Source organism: Zootoca vivipara, chromosome 4, assembly GCF_965207765.1.
Source record: "Zootoca vivipara chromosome 4, rZooViv2.hap1.1, whole genome shotgun sequence".
NCBI lineage: Eukaryota > Metazoa > Chordata > Lepidosauria > Squamata > Lacertidae > Zootoca > Zootoca vivipara.
In genome coordinates, this window is record NC_142587.1 from 25,523,253 (window position 1) to 25,547,184 (window position 23,932).

General features: G+C 42.3%; 1 protein-coding gene across 15 annotated transcripts in view; it reads left to right on the forward strand.

Moving 5' to 3' along the window:
• The window catches only part of MCF2L (MCF.2 cell line derived transforming sequence like), a 116,101-nt gene that overhangs the window by 44,571 nt on the left and 47,598 nt on the right, over positions 1-23,932 (forward strand). For 10 of the 15 annotated variants that reach the window (XM_088668579.1, XM_088668573.1, XM_060273388.2 and 7 more), the window contains 2 exons: positions 16,524-16,607; positions 21,736-21,850. In XM_088668579.1, the coding sequence (XP_088524705.1) occupies positions 16,524-16,607; positions 21,736-21,850 (199 nt within the window). Of the gene's footprint in view, positions 1-6,087; positions 6,326-6,638; positions 6,717-6,947; positions 7,055-16,523; positions 16,608-21,735; positions 21,851-23,932 lie in introns of those variants that run through there. The other 5 variants (XM_088668580.1, XM_088668576.1, XM_088668581.1 and 2 more) reach the window with 5 other exon arrangements.

Below are 23,932 nucleotides of genomic sequence, written 5' to 3' on the forward strand. Positions count from 1 at the left end.
CCCGACAAGCCGCCTCCTCCTCCTCTTGCCTCACCTCCTCCTCCTCCTTCCGCGGCTCAGCCTCATGAACGTGAGCTCAGCAGCGGCTCAGCCTCACGAACGTGCAACTCTGAGGCTTTACGCACTTCTCCTAAAACGGACACCTGCTGCCTCACGCTGCACAGGAAATGCTTTTTGCCCCTGGGTCCCTTCGCGCTCTTTTCTGGCGCTGAATCAAGGCGGCAACCCCCCCCTTCCCTTTCTTTCTTCCTCTCTCTCGTTCTTATTCTTTCTTTCCCTCTCCCTCCTTCCTTATCTCTGTCTTCTCTCCCTCTTTCTTTTTCTTTCCTTCTTTCTTCCTTCTTTCCTACTCTTCTTTCTCTCACCTCTTTCCTTCCTCTCTCCCTCCTGCTCCCTCTTTCCTTCCTTCCTTCCTTCCTTCCTTCCTTCCTTCCTTCCTTCCTTCCTTCCTTCCTTCCTTCCTTCCTTCCTTCCTTCTTTCCGTCCTTCCCATCTTTCTTCCTCTCCCTCATTCTTATTCTTTCTTTCCCTCTACTTCCTTCCTTCTTTCTCCCTTTCCGTCTTCTCTCCCTCTTTCTTTTTCTTTTCTTCTTTATTCCCTTCCTTATTTCCTACTCTTCTTTCTCTCCCCTCTTTCCTTCCTTCCTTCCTCTCTCCCTCCCACTCCCTCTTTTCTTCCTTCCTTCCTCCCCTCCCCTCCCTCTCCCTCTCCTCAGAAACATAGGATGCTGCTTTATACTTCTGGCCCTTAAACCCTGGAACCAGGAGAGCAGCTCCAGTGAGTCAACCTCAGCCAGTCCCTTTGGTGAAGGGTGGTGGCTCACTGGCAGAACATCTGTCCTGCATGCAGAAGGACCCCAGCATCTCCAGGTACTAGTAGCTCTGCAAAGGTCCTGCATGAAACCCTAGCGAGCCTCCACCACCCAGTGCAGTTACCAAAAATCATTTTTCAATAAATTGTACAATAATTTTACATTTGAATATCTACTTGCCATTATTCTGACTATGTTTCTGCTTTCAGAGCTAGTTATTACTTACATTATTACAAAAAACAGTAATAATTGAATGCAGTGACAATAATTTATGATAATAAAGAGTGGACACATAGTCCTACAGATACAACCGGCCCTTTGAGGGTGACCAAACTGCTGATGCGGCCCCCGATGAATTTGAGTTTGACACCCCTGACGTAGGGCATACTATTCTAAAATGACAATAGTGGAATATGACATGTAGGAGACTAAAGCAAAATGCCTTTTCTAAACAAGATCATTTCCTGTTGCAGTTTTCTTTTTTAATGTTTGTGTTACCCCACCCATACGCAGCATGAAAGTACATAAAGAAGCAGCAGTGTAAACAACAATGTGGAAAGGGGTGGCTCCTGTTCTGCACACCCATTATTTGCATGCAGGACTAAAACAGGAAGCACCTTAGGAAAGTCAAAGGTAAAAAAAGAATAGCCATTGTTCTAAAGTTTGGGATCAAAACAAAATGTTAGAGGTAAGATTGTGCTTCCTTTTGGATTAACAAAGTAGACAAGTATACTGTCATGCTGCTATGCATATTTTATGACTGGTGAGACGTTTTGTAGGCTTATATTTTTCAAGCGCGTAGTTAACATATAGATTTAATTACTTGCAGATTATAGCTTTACATGCTCAGTCTTTATTTAGTGGGCTTGAGTACCAGAGTTTATTTCCTTTACACAGTGTAGCTGGTAACAGCTGATTTAGGGGCCATGTTTTCCATTCATAATTTGGTGTAAAACAAACCCCACCCCAATTTTGTAAGGAATGCATCGTAGCATTTTTCTGGAGCTCCCAGAACAATTTTTAAGTGAAAGTTTGTGGGGTTTATTGGGGGTGGGGGGTTAATGTACACTGAAGTGTCTTGTTCCATGCCTGTTCCATGCTGAAGAGAATGAAGCTTGGCTTCATTCTTGTGACAGCTTTCCCCAGCCATGGTTGGATTTGTTGTTGAATTACAACTTGCATCATCCCAGATCCTTGGCTAGGCAGGCTGGGAGCTGTGAATGCCAACAAGAACTGGAGCGCCACTGATTCCTTGTCCCCTTTCTGTGCAGTCTTACCACCTCAATCGGAGGCAGCAATCCTTCTGAATACCAGTTGGTGGAAACTGGAAGAGGGAACAGTGCTGTTGAACTTAGATCCTGAATGCTGGCTTCCTGTAGGCATCTGATTGACTACCATGAGAACAGGATGCTGGACTAAGTGGGCCACTGGCCTGATCCAGCAGCCTCTTCTCATATATTATGTTCTGTGTAATACAAATCAGTCCCTCCCTGCTTCATCCAGTTGTTTCATAGGGGAGCGGCCTGGACGATTTGATCTGTGGCATAAATGCTGAAGTGAGTGCAGATTAATTTCAACCCCTATTTGCCATAAGTCACTCCACCCATGTACATCAGGACTTAGTGGGCCAAATCAGAACCACAAGCTATATCTCCACCCTGAGGTCCTAGAAAAGAATCCAGGAAATTTGCATTGTTTTGAATAGGAATCAACCTTACAAATGTTTACAACATTAAAAACACAAATCACACTGAAAAGTTTTATATTGATGCTTCTGTTTGCTATTTTATAGTAAGGTCAAATATGTGTTTTAAGCATTCGGGCTAACCACATGGGTATTTGAGTAAATCCCACAGCATTAGATTTCTAGCCTTATTTGACACTGAGCAAATGCTACAATGCTTCAAGAGGGAGGCAGCACACATGGCTGTGTAGCCACAACTATCATAGCACAGCAGAAGTACAAATGAGAGAGAGAAAAGAAAATGGCCTAAAATCAACCATACACATCATTTACATATTCTTTTAAAGAGCTGGGGGGGGAGGGAACCCAGTGCCTGATTTTCTCTTGAACTATATTAATGGTTTGTGGGGGTTCAACAGTGTGCTTAATAACCTCTAAGGAAGGAGAGTCCTTTCTTTCTCTTCTTGCCAAATGTACAACCCATGGATGAGCTGTAGTGTAAGTGGACATTGGAATAGTGGGTTAGTTGGATGTACCGTACTTTTCCGTCTTTAAGACTATGTTTTTTACCTTAAAACAACGCTTAAAAATTGGGGTCGTCTTAGAGGAGGGATAGTGGAAATGATTTCTGTCTTGAGTAGTAGATTGTCATTGGCGTTATTGTGGGTGATAGGTCTGCTTGCGATTGGGCACTGCTGCGGCAGTTGCCGCTGGTGATTGGGCTCTGCTGTGGCAATGGGGCGTGTGATTGGCGGCTGCTGGCGTTGATCAGAAATAAGATAGGAGGCTTCTGCATTGCGTTCGATCGCAAGCATTTGGAATTTGGGTGAGCTTTTTTCGGCATTCCTCCCATTCCGGACAACCCCTCCCCAATTTTCTTAACATTGAGTCCCCAAAATTAGGGGGTGTCTTATCCATGGGGGCTTCTTATAAACAGAAAAGTATGGTGTGTTGGATGACTAGAAATTAAGAGGGACTTGACTGCTTGCAAAGAGGCTTCACTTTTACAGAGGAATTAGAGAAAATGCAAGTGAGCGATGCCACATGTGAATGAGTTGTATGAGGACAGTATCTCTTGTCTGGAGAAGGGAGCATGGGAGGTGTGCAGGCACCACATTCCAGTAAGGACTGGGTTTTTGCAAACTTTCAGCTTGTCAGGCAGGGCTTCTAAGCAAGGTCTCAAGGATATGTCATAGGGAGGTACTGTGGATGGCAGGCAGACTGCCTTCTGTGCAGAATTTAAAGAACTTTAAACATTTGCTGGTTGAAAAACCAGACACATTATTGTCTACCACAAGTCTTACAATTCTGGGCTCTCTTCTTCTTAGCCATAGGTGAGTTAAATAGCCTTTGGCAAGATGTTTCATCTGTTCATCTCATATTAAGTTTCTATGTGAAGCATAGAACATAATGAGAAGGTTTCCTGTTGGTTTCTTGAAATCTTTAGTTAGACAAGCCCTTCTACAACAGTAAGAATAAAGACAGCCATAATATGATAACAATGGATTGCCAGCTGAACTGTCAGGTGTGCATTCTATGGTCTTAGCTCTTCACTATGTTTCAGGTGGGCTGCCTGAAACATCTGCTGTCTCCCATCTGCTGTCACTGATGCCCCCTCCTCCAGTTATAGAAAATTAAACATCAGAAATGGGAAGCTCACTCATTCACTGCAGTTCTTTTTGTGCTTTTTTGTTATCAAATCTATATTATCCAAACAAGTTCCTCAGCCATGTTCTGCATATTGCAGTATAAGCAAATTATCTATCTATCTATCTATATCTATCTATCTATCTATCTATCTTGTTTTGGTCTTGGTTATAAGGGAATAGAAAGCATGGCATTAAAAGTACCTTTGTTGGGTAAGTTGTTCATGGATATAACTAGGTAGAATTTATACTTAGTGTGATTGTTACAAATTTGTAGATAATTTGTACTCATAATGGAATGCTTTTCCAGATATAAATGTACAGTGAAGAAGAAGAAACCTTACTGTTACTGTTTGAATAGTTGTAATTATAAATCCTTGAGCTATCCACCATGTTTTCATTTCTTGACCTTCTGGTGACTTTGGAAAGGCAGAAGTCTTCTCCAGTAGCAGAGGGGAAACGGTCTGTTATATTCTTTGAGTCATTTAACAGTTGCTTCTGTCACTTTCATTTACTGTCCTGTTTATCTGTATTACTGAATTTGAGATTGCTAGTAAGCAATCTTGAGGTCACTAATTAACAGGTAATCTGCCCTACAACAATCACCTAAAAGGATCAAGTGAAATAAGACTTTGCTTAACGTTTAGTGGGTGAAAGTTCATAGGTGTACTTGAACTGTATAAACCTTGGGCATCTTTTTAAAAAGTCCTTTTACACATATCACTACAATTTATTTTATTTTGTTCTGTTTTATTTATATCCCACCTTTTTCTCAAAGGAAGTCAACGTGGTGTCCATGCTTCTCCTCTTCCTCATTTAATCCCTACAACAGCCCTGTGAGGTAGGTTAAGCTGAGAGGCAGTGACTGGCCCAAGGTCACCTATTGAGCTTCATGGCGATTTGAACCCTGGTCTCTCAGGTCTTCATCTGGCATTCTAACCACTACACCACATTGGCAGGTGAAAAAACACAAGTGAAAGAACAAACGAGAGAGGATCTGTTTCACATTGCCTGTTGTAATCTGCATGTATAACATAAGCTTTATGGATTGACTATTCTGACCTATTGTGTACAGTCTCTGAAAGTGTATAGCAAGTGCTTTTTTTTTTTTACAGACATGTGGATATCTCTTTGAGAAAAGACAAAAGCCCTGGCATAGAGATAGCTCAGTTGATAGAGCTCAAGGCTCTTAATCTCAAGGTTGTGGGTTCAAGCCCCACGCTGGGCGAAAGATTCCTGCAATGCAGTGGGTTGGACTAGATAATCCTCGTGGTCCCTCCCAACTCTATGATTCCAAGAAATGTAGATGTCATTTAAAAAATAAGAAAGAAATCTATATTCATTTAATAATTGTTTTTAACAACATGCAAAATCCTCAAGAGAATTGCCTTGGGCATATAAAACATGTTCTGAAGTACATGCATTTTAAATAAGTTTTATTATTCTAACTGAAGAAAAGTTTTATTAAGCTCAGTAATGCACATATATTGGTGAAGATTTCAATTAAAGGTTGAATTGTCCTTTTCTGCACTTTTCCAGAAAAAAAGTGAGAATAGGTATCCCCCCCCCCAAGAAATGTGAAATTTCCCAATCCATTTCAAGGAATTGTCTCATTAGAGAGCTCTTTGAGAGAAGCAGCTGTCAGCTGACCAGTGTTGTTCCTTTCAGGCTAAAAAGAGATGGCTTTACTTGATAGGTTACCATTTGCTAAAGTAGGGTTCCTTAAGGGAGGCTTTTGACATGCCACTCCAGGAGAGTTTAGAAATTAATTTGTTTTAAAAACATGTTTTGTTTTTAATTGAATTTGCTCAGTTATTGTCTTCTACGTTCTGGGTAAATAAACTTAGTGTGCTGCCTGTGAGTTCTCTGTACCATAAAACAGGAAAACGAGAAGTTTCCAGTCAATCGCTAACCCTTTTGTGGACCTCTGATCCCGTTGAAAGACACACTGGCTTTGCATGTAACTTGAAGAAAGGTATTGTGTCCCATTCAGCTTGACTTTTACTGTGAAAGGTGAAGTTTTGAGCTTTCCTTGTATATTGAACGGGCGCTTTAAAGACAGAGGTCACCATCTACTGAGCAACACTTCACTAAATTGATTTGTGGCAATATGACCTTAAGTCTGATCTCCTTGCTGTACAAGGATATTGCAGAACTGTGGTATCTTCTGAAGAAAAGAACAGGTGTGTCTACCTTTCATGTTTTCTTCCCTTCCCTTTCTTGTTTCTGCTTCCAGTGACTTTGCTGAACTGAAATGACTGGCGCAATCTAGTAGTTCTTGTATTAAGGTTAGTATTAGGGATCTTCCGGTCCTCTGCGCAATTCACGCATTTGTATTTTTCATTTCCAGAGTGCCTATTGTTACGTCAGCGCCACGTACGTGTTCATTGTGAGCTTTATCACACAGAATGTTTGTAGAATATATTTACTAAAGAATCACGAATGCTTCCTTGTTGTACCTACCAGTAGCTCCTTTAGAAAGAGGTTCCTTGTACAGTATCTTGTGACCTGCTGTTTGACTGTCACTCTCCCTCCAAGGCATTTTATTACCTTTGAGAAAAGGCTAGGGCAAAGGTGGGGATTCCTCTACTACATCTTCTTCCAAAATTGTCAGTAGCAAAGCTTCGCTATCATATCTTTTCTTACAATTTCTTTTAATTCAGAGCTTTCCACAGTAATCTTGCTTTATTCTAATAGGGTATGAATGAAGCATTGGAGGCAGTCTTTGCTGTAAATAGTGAAGCTACAGTCCACTGTGAAACTGAAAGCTTGTTTTTGTGGAAATTGGGGAAGGGGAGGGGGGAGAGAGAAACCAAATGCTGCTGATTCAGTTCACGTTGCCTGTCTTGTGTTCTGTTTGGTATGCATGACTGCTAGAGAGGAATACGGGATGAACAGCAATGACATGTCAGGTTGGTGATTTGTATTCTACCACTTGGGTCTCTGAAATGATATTTATTTAATGTTGAGTTTTAAGTGTTGGCGTGCATTAGGAGAAGTGATGTTTTCCATTTAAAGTAAGTTATATCAAAGGCTCTGGGTGCGCCTGCAGCATCACTGTGCATTCAGGATAATTGTGCTATGCTTTTTGTGGCTTGGTGTATACTGCTGGAGACAAGAAGGAATGCAAGGCTGAGGTTAAAAAGGATTTAAGAAAACAGAATTAGAAAATTCAAGTGCCCCCCCCTGCTGCATTTTCTGACATTGTGCATGAAATGTTTTGCTTGATACTATTATTAAAAACCATTTTGTTTAAGCAAATGCTATTGGGGGGGGATGTACTTCTATGCTAGCTGCCAGATAGTGTTGTATGAATTATTTTAAATATAGTTTAACTTAGGGTAATAGTAAGAATCCTTGTGTGTGTGTTTTTTGGGTAGTCCAACTTGTCTGATATTAAGCAAAAGTGTTGGCCTTTTTTGCCCATCAGCCTGCTGTTCATCAGCAGGTACTTGGGGCATGGAGATAAGCTTTCCCCACCACCTGCTGCTGCTAGAGGTATTGGAACATCAATGTGCAAAGAAGTATGCAATCTGAGGTAAGGTCTGAGAAAACAGAGAGATATGTTAGGTTTGGCTGCCTATAAAACTGAGCAGCCCGGTCACTACACACATGCAAATAAAATGTGGGCATACTCTTATTAATCTCCGAAATTGCTTCCTGGTGCTGCTCTGGTTTGCCAGAAGCGGCTTTGTCATGCTGGCCACATGACCTGGAAGCTATACGCCGGCTCCCTCGGCCAATAATGCGAGATGAGCGCGCAACCCCAGAGTCGGTCACGACTGGACCTAATGGTCAGGGGTCCCTTTACCTTTACCTTTAGCAAAGCATTTATTCCATGTCATGTGGAAGAAGGTACTAATTTTATGCAAGTAAGGTGCAATTAAGGGATGGGGAACCTTTGGCCATCCAGGTGGTGGTGGTCTGCCAATTCCTGTGAACCCTATCCAGCATAGCCCAATGGTCAGGGATGATAAGAACTGTTGTGAATAATATCTATTGGGTCCCAGGTTCCCCATCCCTGGTGTGATTGATTGGCTTGAATGGAACTCTGAAGTAGGGATGGATATTGGATTTAGGCAAATCCTGGTGTGGAGTGGGATACGTTGGAGGTATTTAGGACTTGTCAGAGGTAAAGTGGGATCTTTGTAAGGTGGCACAAGCTGAAACACTTTGCGGCACCTCAGTGGTGCAGATATCAAAATACTGGTAATGTTGCAGACAGGCACCTGTTGAAAGTGAAAGTAGTGTGTCTAAGCTTACTATAAAGCCAAAAGGCCAAGGTGGAATGATATTGGGGAGGAAGAGAAAAACACCAGGGCACAGAGAAGGAGCACCATTGTGACTGATGGGTCTAGCTTGGTTATCGGAGGGATTAATTTTACCAGTGCTCTCCATCCTGGTTTCTTTAAGAGAGGGAGCAACTTTGCAAGTGGAACGTATGTGTCTAAACTTAATCGAGGTGTCAGAATTGGACTGGGAGAGTTCTTTTGCAACTAAAAATTATAGCTTATAATCGACCAGACCCCCCCACCCCAATCCTATGTAGTTCCTCCCCAAAATGAACTTTAAAGGTCCCTAGACCTAAAGCCTAGCCATCTATTTGTCTGCAGTTGGTCAGGTTTCTCTCGCATGCTTCTACTTTTCAGTCCAATTACCCAGACAACATAAGGTGAGGTTAAGGGATTCCCTTTTCTGCCCACCACAAAACTGCAATGGCTGCTCTTGCATGAAAATCATTGCAACTTTTCTTCTGAAAGCTGACAGAATTTGTGCCCTCAGAATAAGTGACCATGCCTACAAATTTCAGCCAATTCTGGCCAAAAGTTTAAAAAAAGATAGAGGGCATTACTTTTTATTGTGATCTGCAAGAAGAAAAGACGCATAAGAATCAGCTGTACTTCCTGGATTAACTCTTTACATAGATTCCTATACAGTGGTACCTCGGTTTATGAACACAATTGGTTCCAGAAGTCTGTTCATAAACTGAAGCGTTCATAAACTGAACTGAAGCGAACTTTCCCATTGAAAGTAATGGAAAGTGAATTAATCTGTTCCAGACGGTCCACGGAGTACTTGAACTGAAGCGTTCATAAACTGAAGCAAACTTTCCCATTGAAAGTAATGGAAAGTGGGATTAATCCATTCCAGATGGGTCCGTGGAGTACTCAACCTGAAGCGTACTTAACCCGAAGCATGGGTGTAATTGGTTCCGGAAGTCTGTTCATAAACTGAAGCGTTCACAAACTGAAGCGAACTTTCCCATTGAAAGTAATGGAAAGTGAATTAATCCATTCCAGATGGGTCTGCGGCGTTCGTAAACCGAAAATTCATAAACCAAGGTGTTCATAAACCGAGGTTCCACTGTACAGAGAGAAAAATAGAAACCTGAACCAATGTTTCAGCATTCCCACCTCCACGTGGACATTTACGAATTGTTTACATTTTTGAATTGTTAGATCCTACATCAGGAGGACCAGTTGGAAGGCAGGCAAACCAGGGGCATAGTTTCCTCACTGCGGACAGATTGCTCTGTTGTTCATTATCAAAAAGACTTTGGTTCAATAGGTATTTTGCTTCACTGGGACCTAAATTTAATAAGTATTGTACTGGATGGCAAGGGGAACATAACCTTAAGTTAATGTCTTTTCATCCAACTGTTTTTGTGCAAATCAATCAGAGCTGATGGAAGAAAGCTAGTTGGGGGTATATTCAACTGGAGCCAATAGTTAATTCAGTGCTTTTTTCGAGGGGGGCGGGGACGCAGGGGTATGCATACCCCCTGAACATTTTGTGAATCTAAATTTGGCCTCATTGAGGGGCAATATTTCAATAAGAGTAGGAAAGTGAGAGTACCCCTAAACAATTTTTAAGAAGAAAAACACTGGTTAAATGTCCTGATTAATTTATAGCATATACAATTCTAGCAAAACCATGCACACATTATATCAATGAAGGTTCTGTACTAGGGTCCCACTAAGACTCATTTCAGGGTCTTATTCTTCCCTCGCATTTCGCTTCCTACTTCTGGGGTGCTGCAGCTCTTGGTGTGGAGAGGGTACACCACAGTCTTTAAATTCAGTACCCTAGGTGGTAGGTTGTTTGGAGAGAGACCGCTGTAGTTGGCAGAAAGATACCTCTTGCAGTTCCTGAGCTATACTGACCTTAATACTTATGTGTGCTAACAGTCCAGTACCATGCATGTTTACTCAGAAATAAGTCTCTGCTGCATTGGGAGCAATGCGTGGTGTAGTGGTTAAGAGCAGTGGACTTGTAATCTGGTGAACCGGGTTCGCGTCTCTGCTCTTCCACATGCAGCTGCTGGGTGACCTTGGGCTAGTCACACTTCTCTGAAGTGTCTCAGCCTCACTCACCTCACAGAGTGTTTGTTGGGGGGGAGGAAGGGAAAGGAGTTTTTAGCCGCTTTGAGACTCCTTAAGGGGAGTGAAACGTGGGGTATCAAGTCCAAACTCCTCCTCCTCCTCCTCCTCCTCCTCCTCCTCCTCCTCCTCCTCCTCCTCCTCCTCCTCCTCCTCCTCTTCTTTGAGGCTTACTGACATTGCAGCCTAAGTTCATTTGTTGAAACTGCACTTGATCAGGAAACTTTGATCGAGATCTGCTGAGTTGAATGACCAAAATGTTGCAATGTGGATGTGGGGTGATGGATCTGTTAACATGTGGTGAAGCTGTTAAGCGACTGCCTCATTTGCAAACACTGCAAAACTCAGATCTGTATCCAGTTTAACTGTGCTAACGCTCTTCTTTTTTTAAATAGCTTGATGGTGACTCAAGTAGACAATGGAACTGTAGGGTGGTGCAGGGCAATGGCATAGCGTTGCTTTGCTGTATACAGAACGCCTCAGATATCATCTCCATTTGCTAATTTTGTATTATTCATCGACAATTGGTTTGGATGTTACAACAAAGAAGCATGCTAGCAGCTATATAGGATCTTGTTGGTTTATTACAGTTAGTAAAGAGAACTTAGCATTGCTCTGACTGCATCTTGAAGAAGGAATGTTAAAGGAGCTTGTGTTTCCATTTCACTTCTCTCGTGTGTTTTGGCTGAAAGGTGGAGGTTGGTTTCTCTTTCGGCTGCAGCCTTCCTACCCCCACCCGTTTCACTCAGTGCTTTACATCATATAAAAATTAACCTGAAGTGAAAGGTATTCAGAGTTGTGAGATGCATTCAAAGCCAAGGTATGGGGTCAGCTCTGGTCACTGAACATACTTGCTACAGCTTATCCACATGCTCGTTTGTTGTGCTCTTTCAAGTGAGAGGAATTTGTAAAGATCATCTACTGCAGACTTTATATTGTGAACATACCTGGCTAGGCTTTGCCCAGTTGTTTGTAGCATCATATATAGTGGTGCATTCAGTAGTAACTTCCAGTTTCTTATTGCCTGCCTTGTATGTGATGTGATTTCAGGGAAGAGTTATCCTTACCACTTGACCCCAGTGTTACACACACCCCAATATTTGAGCAGTGAGGGGTTCCAACAGAAACTTCAGTTTGGTTCCCTTACAATGTACAGCGGTACCTCGGGTTAAGAACTTAATTCGTTCTGGAGGTCCGTCCTTAACCTGAAACTGTTCTTAACCTGAGGTACTGCTTTAGCTAATGGGGCCTCCCACTGCCACTGTGCCGCCACCGCACCATTTCTGTTCTCATCCTGAAGCAAAGTTCTTAACCCGAGGTACTATTTCTGGGTTAGCAGAGTCTGTAACCTGAAGTGTCTGTAACCCGAGGTACCACTGTAGGTCATTGGAGGCTGATGACATTGCTGTGATACAAGGTTTATTTCCAAACACATAAATATGCAGGATGAGATGGAAGGCTCACCGCATTAACTCCCAACAGAACCTGTTTCCCCAGTAGGTTCTAGGGAAGCCCTCAAATGCCACAGTTTTGGTTTCTCAAAGACAGCAAGCCTTTTCCATCCCAGTTGCAAGGCTTACATTGTCTTTTCTTCCATTTCATGACACACTGATTACATCGCCTCCAGCCAGAGGAAGGGGAGCATAGACATTCTGCTGTCCAGAAGGATCTCTGACCGCTATCCTGTGTGGCAACAAACCACCTACGTGGTCAACTTTTTAGTCATAGGCTAGTAACTTGGACAAGCTGTACCTGGGAGATTTGTTGGGTCGTGTCCTAAGCTACTTCATAAACTAACAAAAATGCTTCCATTAGCTAGTGCATTCAGGAGAAACCCCTTTCCACCATATTAAAACAATTGAGGTACACAACTTGAGTCACCCAGGCCTATTGATTTTTAAGCCCATTCTTGACTATCCTGCAGAAATCATGTCTTTAGTTTTCAGGTACAATGTTTTGAAACGGTTGCTGAAAATACTGAGGAAATCTCAGTTACTGTAGTGCTTTAACTGTGAAATCATCCTTCCAGGTTACAGATTAACCCAACATACAAGTAATTTATTGCAAGGAGGAAAGGAGCATGGAGCGCTCAAACTGCTTGTCCTTTCCTCTGGATTTCCTTGTGGGGCTAATAAAACTTATGTGGTATACAGAGTGTGTTTTTAAATGCCGTCATTTTCTGTTTCTTACTGAATCTGTTAACTTGTTGAAGTGAACTTCTTAGCTAAAAAGTCCGAAATGACAGCTGTTTCTTCAGTTAGTTAACAGTGGCGTGCAGTCATCTTCCGCATAAAGGGCCCCACAGTCTAATCTCTTTGTAATTCCAATCTTCTTACTGATGGAGCTGGACAGGCTATTGGTAGGGGGCAAGTTAAAGACCCCAAAGGGATGAAGAATTAAGGATTTGCTTCAGGGTTTCAACTCCCACTTGTAAATGATGAATGACATTAATGTCTATATTAGTCATAATACAGGGAGTGTCTCCTTCTTCTTTTAGTGAAGATGTCTGTTGTAGAATACAATACATTCACTTGTGTTTTGTGAGTAGTATTTCACTTCCCAGACATAATCAATTTTGCATTTTGTGCACTTAAAATAGAGCATCTATAGCTCAAGCATTTTCTTTTGAATGCACCTATTTATATCATTAAGGATTTCTAAATTTAAAATTGCTGTTGAAGTGTAGAAGAAAGAGCAATTGCCCTCATTCTTAGCTTTCAAAAAATGGTTGTCAGTCATAATAATCACCATAATAACAAAATGTTGCAAGTAGTAGTGATTTACCCTTTAAATAGTTCCACGTTAACAGTAGTGGGAAAATCCCTGAATACTATGGGTCAAAATGTATCAAAAGACCCAAAGCCTATGTGGGAGGCACTTCTTTTTAACTTCTTAAAACGAGGTCTGGGCGATATCAGCTTTTCAACATTGCGGTGTATCGTCAGCCAAACATCACGGTTTGGTGAGATGTTGAAAAAACAAAGTGCCTTGGCCTCTGCTTGCAAAACACTGGGCAAAACTGCTCCAGCTCTCACCTCGAGAGCTGATGCGGCTTCACCCAGACTCACAAGCTGGGACAATGCAGCTTTTTGGTGCCACTCAGCTGAGGGGAGGGAACACCCTCCCCAGCTGAGACAGCCCCAGTGTTCTCACTGCTGGCGCATGAGTGGGCGGAGCCTCAGGGCTCCTTGCTTGCTGCGGCAACCGCGCTACCCTCAGCCAAGCAGTTTCACAGAGCCCCCACCCCCACTCCACCGCCAGCTTGCGGGAACCAGCGCCAAGCTAGGGACTCCTTTAACTGCTCGACTGAGGCAAGGGTAGCTGCACAGTCCTCAATCGATCAGTTTAAATATGCAGAGGGAGGAACAAGCTGTATCTCCCTCTCCATCGTATGAGGCCAAAGTGGGGTGATGTATCAGTGATGTATCGCTGGTGAAACGGCCACTGCTCCTGAGTCCCTCTGTTAGCAGTGCCCGCTGGAGGAAGGAATTCTTGACTCAGGAGTGGTGAGAGTTTCACCAACGATATACTGCTGAGTGAAACCAATATCATGGTCTGCCCTCATACCGGTCCTGGGCGATATATCGATATATCACCCAGGCCTAGTTAAAACAAATACATCAAGACTTCTAATGTGCATTGTAATTTGCCTGTCAAATATTGCCTGTGTTGCTGTTAATACCAATGGATGCTATTAGTTGTGTCCTTTACTAAACTGTTAAATAGCAGTTTCATCATACCGTACTCTAGCAAACTGCGGTTGGCTACTGATTTTCAAGTTATTTATTAATTCAGGTATTCATATACTACTTAATATTCAGAATTACTAAAACAGGGGGATACTCCACACATGCCTTCATATATAATGCCATCATTTAAAACAACAACTGCTGCCAAATACAATGAGTGTACAAGTCTTTTTTATCCTTTTATTGCATTTACATTCCCAGGCAGACTTGATAGATGGAAGAATTGCCGGGTGCCCATGTGGTGAAAGGTGCCCATGTGCTTGTCCTGTGTGACAAGGGTACAAAATTTCCTTTATGAAAATGATGTCCTTGTAGGAAATGTGAAATATGGTGCTGTCCAAGGTACACTATTAGTACGCTTGGTGGAAATGAGATACAGTACACTGGTACCTCGGTTTATGAACACAATTGGTTCCGGAAGTCTGTTCATAAACTGAAGCGTTCATAAACTGAAGCAAACTTTCCCATTGAAAGTAATGGAAAGTGAATTAATCCGTTCCAGACGGTCCGCGGAGTAAGCGTTCATAAACTGAAGCAAACTTTCCCATTGAAAGTAATGGAAAGTGGATTAATCCGTTCCAGACGGGTCCGCGGAGTACTTAAACTGAAGCGTTCATAAACTGAAGCATGGGTGTAATTGGTTCCGGAAGTCTGTTCATAAACTGAAGCGTTCATAAACTGAAGCGAACTTTCCCATTGAAAGTAATGGAAAATGAATTAATCCGTTCCAGATGGGTCCGCGGCGTTCATAAACCGAAAATTCATAAACCGAGGTGTTCATAAACCGAGGTTCCACTGTAATCAGTTAGATCTGGTTTATGCTCTGAATTTTTAAACCTACTGTATATTCCTGCGTATAAGACTACCTTTTAACCCAGGAAAATCTTCTCAAAAGTCGGGGGTCGTCTTATACGCCGGGTCGTATTTCTTATACGGCGAGTATATCCCAAACTCTATATTTTAACTGGAAAAGTTGGGAGTCGTCTTATACGCCGAAATATATGGTATCTTTGATTGTGCTGAAGTAATTCTACTGTTCTTGGTATCCCAAGCCTGCAGATTCAAATCCTGCATATATGATGTGTGTATGTGTGGTAGTAAACCTGGTTAATAGGTGTTCTTTTCCATTGGCACCAATTTTCACATATGTTGAGGGTCAAGTAAGATTTGAAGGCTCCGCATATGTACAGCTTACAGATCAGAGGAGCACATTGGGTTATTAACATATGAATGTACGGTCAGTACATGTAGATACATGCTTACTGGTTCTTCCCATTGCCTGCCTACATGAAAGACACATGTTCTTTCACGTGTTAGGCCAAATGTGGCCCATGAATGCAATCCTGCTTGTTTGGTTGTTTATAAGTTTGTTGATTTCACACATGTAACATGTGCATTCCTGTGGTCTTCTCATAAGCTGATACACATTAATTAAAAAAAATGCAGAGAATTTATGGGAAAATATGGTTATCCCAATTATGAAGCTGTCAGTCAAAATTCAGCTTAAGCTTTTTTTTTCTGCCTGTGCACCCAGCCCCTGTAAAAATGGACTTTCCTCCTTTTCTTTTATTGTTCTTCCCCTGATGTCCGTAGACTTCTCACATGGTGAACTTGTGACTAAACAGTTCTGCTTCTTAAGTTGATTTGTACATCAGCCACTTTCACTTGCTTTTCATCAAATTCCATCTTTTCTACACAGCCCAGTTCATAGCAGTAAATGCCAGTGGTAAAAGAAAAGGTGTCTCAAACTGTTAGAAAACAGGTTCAGTGGCAAAACCATATAGGCATTAATTCACTAGATACGTAATACCTTCCAGTACCGGGGGGGGGGGATGTGTTTGGAAGAACCCAGAGTGGCATTCTACTTATTTAAAAGTTTCTTCCTATTTACTAAAATGCACTTCTAATTAGGCTGATTGCCTAAGCATTTGGGGAACTTTATAAGAGAATAATGCTTTAATTTATGCATCTGAGCTGCCAAAATGTGTTCTAATGTTCCCCAAATGTAACCTCAGAATCTGAATCTTGCTTATTTTAGAAATCATTATATTTCCCATGAGCATTGTTGTTTTGAGTTTTAATGTTCATGGCTTTGTTTTTTTAAGTGGTTGGATGAAATGTTTTTTAATTAATGTTGAGTGCAGTCATGAAATGGTGACACATAAATGTTTTCAGTAAATAAAAATTGTGTGAGCCAAGCATTTCTACATGGGAGTGTTATAATGAACTATTTGTTGGGGGATCTGTTTCAGATGAAATCATGCATCAAGATATTGTTCCCCTCTGTGCTGCAGAAATTGAGGACGAGCTAAGGAAGAAGTTTGCCTATCTGTCAGGTAAGAGTTTGAATGTTTACATTAGATTATTTATTTATTTTTTTAAAAAGAACAAAGTGTTGGCCAATTCAGTTCTTATTCTTTGTATGAACCCTGTAGTATATTTCTTTCCATGGTTCGTTTTGTACATGTTGATTTCTTGAATGGTACCAAACAGGGCCGTCTCGAGCAGGTCGGGCGCCCTGGCACTGAGGCGCGGAGATCGCTCCGGGACCTCGCAGCGCGGCTTCGCCGTGCAGCGCTCCCCCCCCTGCCGGCCCGGTGCCCTGGCACCCCGTGCCACCGGGACTGCACCTAGAGCCGGGCCTGGTACCAAATGAATGCTGCACAAATGAAATCTTAATCCTATGAACAGAATGCTAGCCATTTAAGGTGGCTTTGTTGTAACTGGACATTAAAACAATAATAGCAGTTGAACATAAGTTGCCTTATGCTTAATGAGACCGTTGGCCAATTTAGCACCGTACAGTGGTTCCTTTGGTTACGAACTTAATTCTTTCCAGAGGTCCATTCTTAACCTGAAACCGTTCTTATCCTGAGGTACCACTTTAGCTCATGGGGCCCCCCGCTGCCACCGCGCGATTTCTGTTCTCATCCTGGGGCAAAGCTCTTAACCCGAGGAACTACTTCCAGTTTAGCGGAGTCTGTAACCCGAGGTGTTTATAACCCCAAGGTACCACTGTATTGCTTACACCCAACTGACAACACCTTTCCAGGATGCCAGCTGTGTCTGGAGTACCTCATAAAAAGGTAAAGGTAAAGGGACCCCTGACCATTAGGTCCAGTCGTGACCGACTCTGGGGTTCCGCGCTCATCTCACATTATTGGCCGAGGGAGCCGGCGTATAGCTTCCAGGTCATGTGGCCAGCATGACAAAGCCGCTTCTGGCAAACCAGAGCAGCACATGGAAACGCCGTTTACCTTCCCGCTGTGGCGGTTCCTATTTATCTACTTGCATTTTGACGTGCTTTCGAACTGCTAGGTTGGCAGGAGCTGGGACCGAGCAACGGGAGCTCACCCTGTCACAGGGATTCGATCCGCCAACCTTCTGATCAGCAAGCCCTAGGCTCAGTGGTTTAACCCACAGCGCCACCTGGGTCCCTGGAGTACCTCATAGCTGATACCAAAAGGTAGCCTAGGAATAGTCTTTTCAGGTTTGGATGTTTGAGGTGGGACACTTTCACTCCTGTTACATGCTTAAAGAAGGAAAGTTGTCCTTATTTATCGAAACGTACAACAATGAAGAGTAATTCCTCCCCCAAGCAAAAGTGGGGTGCTTTTGAAAATGGATTACATAAAAGTGTGAAATTGAGTTCCAGGTTCTTTAATCCCTCCTACCCTTATTAGTTCAACACACTCACAAGCATAATGGGCATTCATCCACAGCCCAGTGGAGCATAACAGAAACAGCCCTCTGTCGTTCCATTTTGTTTAATTTATAGTTAACCCTTTTGATTCTGTGGTGAGTAGATCTTATCATTTTATAAGTAAATAGTGCTGAGAGAGAGAGAGAGAGAGAGAGAGAGAGAGAGAGAGAGAGAGAGAGAGAGAGAGAGAGAGAGACTGTATTATCTTTTTCTGACCCCGCCCGCCCACCCCATATTGTTTTTTTCCTCACTCTTGGTTATCAACATACAAGATAAATGCCAACTTCGATGATAATACACTGCAGTGTGCCCTTGCAACGTTTGAGCAGAATTTAATAGTCTGCCACGGAATTTATGTAGCAAATTACTTGCAGTTTTCATTCTGCTGATGTTCCAGTTTGGGTGTTGCTGCTGTCATTTGTTATTCTGCACTTTTCTTAAGGGTTGCTGACACTGTAGTTTCAAGATAAACAAAAATGGATGTTGATTTAAAAGCACAGCTTTGTTATTAAGTTAACTTTAAAATGTCATGCTGAGAGCAGTCAACCTGGTCAGAGGAACGTAATGTTGAAAGGCATTGGGAGTCTCCTCTCCCAGAAGTCATATAGATCATTAAGAATAGGGTTAGTTTAATGATCCATATAGTGCTGTAGAGGGAAGTGAGGGCCAGATGGGGCTCATCAATATGGGAACGTAGCCAACCTAGGAGAAGGAAAACTGATCCTAAGCCTCCACTGCCTTGAGGGACAGAAAAGTCTAAGCCTAAGGAGTAAACCAAACCCTACACAAGTCCCTAAGACTGTTGGATGGTGCTTTGGACACACCCTTCCCACAACTCCTGCTGCTAGGATGGTGCCAAATTGCTCTGCTTTCCTTTGGACCATAACGTGAGGCTGAAAGGGGAGTTGTGTTTTCTGAACAGCCCAGGACCCCTCCATACACACTACCCAGGCGTGTGCCCCAAGGAGGTTACTTGGGTTTAACTTTATCCTCAGAAGTGCACTCCATTCTCTCTCTCGACAGACAGGTGCCAACAACAACAGTAGTGCAATACATTGACTGTGGGGCTAAAAAAACGAATGGGCTTGTTGCATTCTCCCATATTTACTCTTGAGGTTTTTTTTCTTATCACACTCCATTAAGCTAAGGAATTCCTTCCTGCAAGAGGCAGCGATGCCCACCAATGTGGATGGCTTTAAAAAGAGGATTAGACAAATTTGTGGAAGGATAGGGCTTTCAGTGGCTACTGACCCTTATGGCTATGCTGTGCTTCTGAATACCTGTTGATGGAAACTTCAGGAGGTGATATTGCTGTTGTGTTCAGGTTCTACTTTTGGGCTTTCCATAGACACCTTGGTTGGCCATTGTAAGAACAGGATGCTAGACAAGATGACCCAGGAAGCTGTTCTTATGTTCGCAGCTGGTTATCTACTCCTTGAAATTATCTCATTGGGGCAATTTCTTTTTTTAAGAACTGGAGAACAAGCAGTCTTTCTAGAAGGCAGCTTGGAGTATTCTGTTCTTACTGTTGTAATCCTGATTGTACTCACGCTCAAATGGTCAGAGAACTGCATCACCATACACAAGAGGAACCGGGAAATCCCTAGGTCAGGCGTCCTCAAACTCGGCCCTCCAGATGTTTTGGCCTACAACTCCCATGATCCCTAGCTAGCAGGACCAGTGGTCAGGGATGATGGGAACTGTAGTCTCAAAACATCTGGAGGGCTGGGTTCGAGGAAGCCTGCCCTAGATTGCAGGTGTACAAACACTCTTTTTCTAAAAAAAACCTAGGATGCTAGGGGAAACCTCTAAAAACAGCCTGGCGAGAACTGAGCATGCTTACTGCTAACTGACTGTTGAGAGGAGAAAAAACTGAAAACCAGGTGGGTGGAGGGATTATAAAAGGAGGAAAAGATGCATAGATTTTAATAAAATGCAGAGATAACAATCACATTGTCTGGAAAGGTCATTCCTAACTCACATTGGAAGGACGTTTTAAGAATTTCCAGGGACACAAGCGAGAGCAGCTCATCGAACCCAATGGAGAAATTCAATATTTTACCCTTCTTGTGTGTCCACAAAACCCCTTCCCTGCCTACCAAAAAAAACCCAAACCTCAACATTAGCAGAAAATAGAAGAGTTCCTGATTTTTATAACTCTGTTCTTATTTAAAGTGAAACTTAAAATAAAATAAATACAGCTAAAGTGAATTCCACAGCAAATGGTGTTCCTTGTCTCCATACCACAGGTTACAAGGGGCTATGACACACAGAGAGAGTGGCTTATGACAGCCCTGCAATGTAGTTCACACTGAATACTGCTGTTCCAAGTTCTGAACGGTTTACAAAAACCCTGAGGTTAGGCCGCCATTGCAGGTTTACAGTTCTATGTTGACTAGAGGGTAGCTTAAATGAGCCTTGCAAGTATAGGCTTTGTACATACCCAGCTTTTGAAATGTACGGAAGTCATATTTTCGAAGTTTGCTTTTGTACATTGCCTGTGTTTTCCTATGTTGTTTATTTCATCCACAGACAACTATCACAAAGTTTATACATTTCCATAGTCCACTGTTAATATTGCAGGGCAGAAGTGAAGCTGATTTGAATTTCCAATTTTTAAAAAAAATCCCATACTTCCTAGGTTGCAATAAAGGTTTAAGTCATTCAACTTAAATTGCTCCTTCAGACCTCCTCCTAGGCCAAATCAAGCATGAAGAAATGTCATGCTCCACTGACTTGCATGCAGACTGGTTGGGCTTCTAAAATCTAAAGTACTTTTTCAGGTGAAATAAGCACCAAGTTAGAGCATGGACTCCTGTCTTTAAACTCTGATGCTTTAACCTCCCTCAGCCACAGCCTGAGGTAAAAAGTGTTGGACATCCTGTGTATTCTAAGTTTGCTTCAAATCTGATTCCATTGCACATGTAGCCAAAGTGTTATAACCCTCTTATGAGAATCCAGGTATCGGTATGCTCAGAGGAACCCTGAGGTTTGCAGAAATACAAAAAAAAAATTGGGGGAAACTGCTCACAGAGAATTGAGCATGGAATAATGAAATTCTAACTTCCTGTTGTGAGGAAAAAACTATAAGGGGGAGATGAAATATTCCCCAAAAGGGCATGACTGCCTGGAACCTTAAACAGGACCATTCCATGCTGCAAAACTGCATTGTTAACCCCACATCTTACTATTGCTTTGTATCTTCCAGAGCTGAGCATTGGGGGGAAAAAACTTCAGAAACGGTGTTTTGGGAAGCTGTGGATCAAACCAAAGGGGACTAGGAACAAGGAAGGAGACACCTAGCAGTTTGCACACAGCAGTGCACATGGGAGGATAAACATGGTTCCTGCTCTCCTTATCAAGCTGTACATCCATTCGGCAGTTTTTGAGTTGCCGCTGGCACATAGACTTTTGCTTCCCAAGCCTAATTTTTTTTTAAGCTCAGCTGCATCACAAATTGTTGTTGCATTATTGCATAGTAGGTGGTTCCATTGGGTTCACTTTGTTTTGGACTTGTTTATATTTAGCATTTCCCCTACCTGCAGCTGCTTTACAGTTTAAATAAATCAAAGCACCCTCACTACTAGCAATTCCTCAGCCTCCTTTTTTTGAGGAGCATTCTCATTATCAGGCTCATAAGTAGATCACGACAGATATTTGATATCTTAACTGATCTGTTTTCAAGTCTGAAAGTGATGTAGCAATTATAGCTTCTTTGTGAGGAATTAGTGGTGAGTAAAAAAAATTGTGTTTTTCACCAGGTGGGCGAGGAAAAGATGGCTGCCCTGTCATCACTTTTCCAGAGTACTCAACATTCAGCGAAATTCCAGAAAAGGAGTTTCAGAGTGTTCTGACATACCTCACTAACATCCCCAGGTAAGACGTGCGCTCAAGGAAATGGGAATGCTTATCAAATTAATGTTAATGCTTCGTTAGCTAAATCACACACATAAGGAAGAGAGTTGGCAGATTGTAATCCGTTTAATAAAGAAAAGAACATTATGGTTATAAAGCAGGGCTTGAAAAAGAATATTGCTACTTCTAAGGAGAAATGAGCCTTTGGAACGCCTTGAAATATAAATTTTGGGTTCCAAGACCCCTTTTTATGTTTCTCTACAGCTCTGAGCATGCAAACATTCAGCTCTGTTCCACAGTCCTTAAGCAATAGTAGTCCCACGCACTTCCGGTTTGGCGCCATTTGCGATCGGCGGGGGATTCCAAGCAAAGGGTCTGTTGGTTTCTCTTTAAGGTTTCCAGACTCAAAAGAGAGCAGGGCAATTAAAGGCACAGAAGTCCTGTCCTCTATTGAGTCTGGCAACCCTACTGTTGTGGCATAAATTCTGTTCTTGTAATTGGGTTTTGAAATCCAAAACACAGGGTCTCCCCATGGAGTGTCAACAAGACATTATAAGCATGCTGACAAAGCAACACGTTGTCATCCAAACATCTTTGGTTACTGAAGTTCCTGAATAAGTCATGGCTCTTAAGCCAGTGTTTGTAGGAACCCATGTGGCTTAGCTGTATTCAGCCATACACCCCAGCTCCCTTAAATAAAGGAGGATTACACTGAAACCATCTGAATCTCAGGGACATTGCTTCACCCAACAGCTTCAAGCAGTTCAATTCATGCAGCTATGGAACATAGCAAATCAGTCATTCAGCTTTGCTCCCTAGCACTCATCTGACATAGAAACATTACCAAGTGATCTCTACTTTTAATAAAGAAAGTGCATTTTGGCAAAAAGCCAGTGCTATTAAAGGCTCTTACAGTATAGCTTTGTGAGCTGTTGGATTTGCGAAGCTATATCATAAGAGCCTTTTTAATATGCATCCATGAGTCTCAAGTTTGCCTTTTAATAGAAATGAAAATTGATCTCCGTGAGAGTGATGCTGCATGAGTTGGGAGTATTTGCTTTGACGTGCCAAAGAGTATAGTCCTTGTAAATTACTTCACGGTATCTGGTCTTGTGCGCTTTAAAAGCCTTTATTTCTAAATCTTCATGGCATGGTACACTGAACTGTTTAATTGTATGGCAGAGTCTTGTATCATCTCTGCCCTTAGTCAACAATGTCATGTAAACTAGCCTTATTGGAAACTGCAGTGCTCATAGCTATCAGGTTCTCCCTTTTTTAAAAGGGAAATTCCCTTATGCTGAATAGGCTTCCTCGCGAGAAAAGGGACAGCTTGACAGCTATGGCAGTGCTTAACCCAGTTTTACCACACAACTCCCACATAAATCAGGAAGTAAAATAATCAAGACAGAAAGGACACTGCAGTTTCATACACAGGGAAATTTCTTTCAGAACTGGAATGCTTCGGTCAGCTGCTGAAAAGCTTCCTGTTCAGTTTTGTACAGATTCCTGCCCCCCCCCTTTAAACAAAAACAAAACAAAAAAAACCATTCACACATTAACAACAGCAACACTACTTAATTCTGGGAATTTCAAAACTGTTGGCTTGAGGTTAGAAGAAATAAGTATACAAATTATAAAGCAGAGCAGGAAAGGAGGAGAGCAGCAGGTGGTGGATAGATTGGAAGATTTTCAACGGAATGGTGAATTATCCCTGGATGAATTTTCCTGCAGCCCCCTAAATGCAACACCAACAGCAAGCTTCCCATCAGTGCATACAGTGCATTTAGTATGCAGGTCGATTTTAATGCTGAGGAAGGGATAGCATGCTGAAGCATGAACACTGGTAACCCATGTCTAGCTGAGCAATATTGGACTCACAAACCTTCCCTTCCACTGGAGTACTGATCTTCTACTGCTACCGTGTCATAAGCCTGTATTCATTGCATGGTAATTACCCAATGACTGAGCATACAGTGTACAAAAGAGCAGGCGGCAGAAACATGAGCAGCAACGATCTGTGCCACGAACCAATAACTCGGCTACTCTTGTCGGCACAACTTAAAAATGTGGTGGAATATAGAAACACAAAGCAGCCATGTACTA